The sequence below is a fragment of the Macrobrachium rosenbergii genome, chromosome 6, assembly GCF_040412425.1.
Source record: "Macrobrachium rosenbergii isolate ZJJX-2024 chromosome 6, ASM4041242v1, whole genome shotgun sequence".
NCBI lineage: Eukaryota > Metazoa > Arthropoda > Malacostraca > Decapoda > Palaemonidae > Macrobrachium > Macrobrachium rosenbergii.
The window spans coordinates 52,466,784-52,472,231 of NC_089746.1; the positions used below are offsets into that span (position 1 = coordinate 52,466,784).

The window sequence follows — 5,448 nt, forward strand, 5'->3', positions numbered from 1 at the left end:
TATCAAAATATAAAGGACAGTTCACCAATGGGCAATGTCAGAAAGCATTAAGCGAAGATGGTTATTTGGTAAAATGCTTATGGATGTATATTTATCCACTGTAATCTACATCATTTGTTTATACAGTTTGCATCACATTCATTTTAACCATATTTTCTGGTTATCCAAATTTCACATCCTATAATTCTCTTCGCAATCTCCTGTACGGATCAACTTGAAAGATGCGTGTTTGCCATCAATAAATGCCATCTAACTGTATACCATATTTTTTGTATGCAGTAAAAGAAAATAGAAAAAGAAAAACTAGTTAAGGAGTTTATAAACAGAACGTTCTTATCACGAGACGCTGCTTTATGGAGCTTTCATGACGACTTTTAAAAGCAGGTTTAACATTTCTCTGCCCACCTCAGAAATATAACCCAAAACCAGGTAAGCCTATATTTCATAAACCACTAGAAAGGTAACACCCAGCCCTTGTCAGGTTCAAAGTTATTCTTATCATGTCAAGTGTTTTTGCCGTCTAAGGAGGGTGTGGGAGGAACTAGTTACCTGACAGGTGATAAGGAGTTAAGAGCCCGGATGTGATGCCCGGAGAAATCGGAGATAAAAAAAGATAAAAAAAAAAAGTTGTCGGGAGAGGTGAGATGGGGATGAATATGTGTACGTTCCTTCTAGGGTATATTTATTGAATGGTGCTAAGGAATACACGATGTTCATCAACTGGTAGATTTTACAGACTGGAAAGAAATTGGGAATCGCAAAATTCAGCTCTGCAGCAAAATGCAACACCTTCGGAATGGCACTATGGAGTACAACATGATTCTCATCAGCTGGTAGATTCTACTACAGACTGGAGAAAAGTGCGCATCGCAAAATTCAGTTTTATACAACAAAATGCAACACCTACAACTTTAATATGACCTGAAAACGACCCTCAGGTGTTCCAGGGAGCACCGAACTTTGTAAAAGAGAGAGAGAGAGAGAGAGAGAGAGAGAGAGAGAGAGAGATCTGGCACAGAATAAACGTGACGCGTCGTACTCAGACTCAATACAATCCAGCAATAAAAGGATATCGTCCCATTTAACACGGGTGTCTCTCGTGTTGAACCTCTTCCTCGACCCAAAAGGAAAATGTAAAAATCCTTACACTTCCAGTCATTCACCGCAGGACCCAGTTCACTGGGTGTATATACATAGCGTGTATATCGTTTCTGGGAGAATTTTACTTTTAAATAAATGAAAAAAGAACCAGATGATAGAATAGTTACATTATGTACTATCTTATCCCTCGGGGAATTTATGCAATGTTTTGGTTATCTTATTTGTTATCGTTTGTTCCCGTCGGCTGTTTTGATTGTAGCGTAATCAGTTGTTATCGAGCTTGTTGGCCATATTATTATTATTATTATCATTATTATTATTATTATTATCATTATTATTATTATTATTCAGAAGATGAACCCTATTCATATGGAACAAGCCCACAGGGGCCATTGACTTGAAATTCAAACTACCAAAGAATGTGGTGTTCATTCGGGAGAATTAACAAAAGGTAATGAGGAATACAGAAAGAGAAGATCTGCTATTAGAAAAACAGATATATTAACAAATTAATAAATCATAAAAATGTAAGCAAAATATTAACTTACAAGTTAAACTTCATTGGGGTAGTAATGCATTGCATGTTCGCTTGAACTTCTGAAGTTCAAATTGCTATTGGAATCTCAAGTAAACTTCGAAATGCATGGAAGATTTGGCTTCGAGTCAGAGCCAAGAGGGTATTGATGGTGGTCGAGGAATACAAGCGTCTGTCGATATTATCGATCAAAACAAGTTTCATACGAGTCTTCTGATTGGTTTACAAGCCGCACGATAAGAGAATCACACTTGTTGAAGGAGGCTAGGGAAGGGAAGGATTGTCTGTTTAATGTCTCAGGTTTTCTTTTTTACATTTAATTCAGCGACTTCTTTGGCGACAGTTGAACAAAAAACAGAGTTAAATTGAGGTTACAGCCTCATATGGCACGGAATATTGATAACCTTCCTATCTCCAAGGAGTGTCAATGGAACATTAAACACAAGTTGGACTGTCCACGCCCGTATCTCTTCCCATTCCTAGATGCCCTTTGTCGTGGGTATGCACACATACACACACAAATATGTATATATATATATATATATATATATATATATATATATATTATATATAATATATATATATATATATATATATATATATATTATATATATATATATATATATATATATATATATATATATATATATATATATATATATATATATATATATATATATATATATATAGCAAGATATAAGGTAAATGGCGCAGTGTGTAAGGTTGTTTGACGCGCAGCTGATAAGTTTACTGAAAAAGTGTATGAATGCGACGATGCTGTACAAATTTGACTGCACAGGCGGTTTATCCATGATATAGCATTTGAAATGCGAATATGGCAGTAACTGTATGTTCTATTTCTCTGGAGCCACCACCAATGTCCTTGGAAAATTTTAAGACAAGGTATCTTTTGATATTGGAAATCCTTAATTAGTTGCTTATTTAGATGAACACGTCGTGCTAAAAAATTAAATCCTTTGTTACAATCAACACTTGTCGATAAGCAAAGAATGAAAGGTCACACTGAAAAGATTTCCCTTGCCATTTATGCATACCTTTCCAATTATGAGGAGGAAAATGAAGGTAGCCAGGAAAATGTCATGGTAAAGTAATTTGTCATAACAGGAAATGCTGGGAAAGGCTGCCAGCTCTCCCGTAGGCATGCAATGTTATGTAAAGAAAAACGGAAACTAGTCTTTGCTCTTTAAGTAACTTGTTACATAGCCCATTTGAATGCGCGGCACTTTTTTATGTCTTTAATTTTAATTTACTCTTTTAGGAATTTAAGGCGTGAAAGTAATTATAAAGCAAGCTCGGATAATATGAATATTTCCCTAAAACTCATAATGATGTTTCCATTTTTGTTTCATAACGAGATGATTTATAACAAAAATCAGGTTTCCCATGTCGATGACCGCACGCGTTTTCTACGCCAGACTACGTAAACAAATCAGTTAATCGCTTGGCAATTATTGCTTATACACGAAAGCTTAATAACTACAAGATAAATTAATTGTTTTATCAGTCTCGACTGGGATTCTTTATTTTACCAGGGACCATTTATTACTCAGCAACAGACCAAAAGTATATAATGATCTTCTAGATTTTAGGTGATGACGATGGCGCCCACCAACAGTTCCAGGAGTCCAGCTGCAGCTGCAGCTCCACCAGCTCCAGCTTCAGCCCAACTCCAGGCCCAGTTTCAGCTCCAGCTAACTCAAGCTGCAGCTCCAACTGCAGCCCCAGCTCCAGCTCCAGCTCTATCCCCAGCTCTAGCTCTAGCTCCAACTGCAGCCCCAGTTCCAGCTCCAGCCCCAGTTCCAGCTCCAGCTCCAGCTCCAGCTCCAACTCCAGCCCACAGCCCCCAGCTCCATCTCCATCCCCAGCTCCAGCCACAGGCCCCAGCCCCCAGCTTCAGCTCCAGCTTTAGCTCCAGTCCAGCTCTATCTCTAGCTGTAGCTCTAGTTCTAGCTCACTCTCCAACTCCAGCTTCATTTCCAGCGCCAGCCCCAGATCCAGCTCCAGCTCCAGCTCCAGCTCCAGCTCTGGCTCTGGCTCTGGCTCTAGCTCTAGCTCTAGTTCCTGTTCCAGTTCATACTCCAGCCCCAGCTCCAGCCCCAGCCCTACCCCAACCCCATTTCCAGCCCCAGCTCCAGTTCCACCACCAGCTCAAACTCCAGCTCCAGCAGCCAGCTCCATCTCTAGTCCCAGCTAGACCTTCACCACCACCCCGCCAACAACGACAACAGTTGGGTTGATCTTTCCCTCCCGCTTGACAGAAGAGTCGGAGGAATTAACCTCTCAATATTTCAAGTTTTGCAACAATTTCTCCAAAGGACATGGCAGACAGAAAGTAGGTAATCGCAGGTTAGGTATTTACCGACAAGCTTAGACTGTATATTTTGGGAGAAATTTTAACAAACACTTTATTTTAGTACTGACAAAATTAACGTATAGCCTATTTACTCTTTTGAAACCATAAGATTGAATCTAATCGTGATTATCGGAAGGTTACACTTCTCACCACCCACCGGACGTTACACTTCGAATGCATTGGCCAATCAGCAACGAGATAGGATCCCTACTGATATCAGTCACCGATATTCACCGTCAACTCCAAAAAACGGTTTTAGTGAGAAGAAAAATGTGAGCTTTGTGAAGGTTTAGCTTTCGAAGGTCATGGATACAATTTTCACTTCTCAATCTCTCATGTTTATTGATTTTATGACACAAATTCTTCATGAGAATGCTAATGAATTCGCTACCCTGAATACTAGGAGAAAATTTGTAAGATCTTGTTTGGAGAAAAAAAATCTACCTTGTAATCATTCGGCTAAAGAGCTCACTTTAAATGTACATACGCTTATTCGTCATTTTCCTCAAGATTACATCAACGAACATATGTTCAATGGTAAGACAAGACAGCTAGCTACCAGGAGGAAATCATTAGGCAACAGCACGAAGTTCGATATAAGTAGAATGAATGTGAATTTAATAGTCAACCATCGCGCTACAATGGCAGCCGCGCCCATCTCCCAATGGGAGAAGGAATACTACTTGGCTGAATAAATTTAAGTTCTGATGAAAATCTCAAGAGTTCCTACGAATCTTTTTTTTTATTTGTTTGACTCGTTCTCTTAAACTACTGTTCGACGTAGTTTTTATCTTGTGGCATTTTCATATTTGCCTCCATTAAGTAGCATCAATGTAGCCCATCAAATCATATTTTATTTTTACTTATTGTTTTATTTCCCGGAAAAAAAAACATAGTGGAATCAGACCTAGGTCTGAGAGATGAGACATTCAGACTTTAATAAAGTTAGTGGTGTTATAATTTTTTTTTTTAGGGGTTTTGTGTTAATGCCTCCTCTAAAGTTTTTCAAATAGAAATGTATTTGAGAACTTTAGCTAAAAGTCTTCAAAAGAATCATGACAGGGGAAAGTAGGAAAACTTACTTTTAAAATCAAAACCAACCTACATATTACATAAATAACAGAGAAACAAAAAATTTTTTACTGTAAAACGAATTTAGTAAGTAGTATGTTGTCAAAACACTTTTGTGTTGATAATTTACGTGTATCAAGTACTTGTTATAACGTAACGAGTTAGCTCATTAACAATTAGATGTCACGTCTAATGCAAACTAAATTTTCTCATAAACTTTCATCACACAATTAGCTTAAGCAGAGTATAGTATGAGCTTATCGTTAAACGCAATGTACAAACAAATATATCCAGCAAAATGTCTTTTTTCAGTAAGTGACAAAATTTATTTATAATAATGTCTTCAACGTTATGGTAGAAACGGAGA

General features: G+C 37.8%; 1 protein-coding gene across 1 annotated transcript; it reads left to right on the plus strand.

The window, feature by feature from the left end:
- Positions 1-3,255: 3,255 nt before the first annotated feature.
- Positions 3,256-3,894, plus strand: LOC136839848 (skin secretory protein xP2-like). The gene has a single exon (XM_067106179.1). It carries the CDS (start codon positions 3,256-3,258, stop codon positions 3,892-3,894), a length of 639 nt encoding a protein of 212 aa, XP_066962280.1.
- The last annotated feature ends 1,554 nt before the right edge of the window (positions 3,895-5,448 follow it).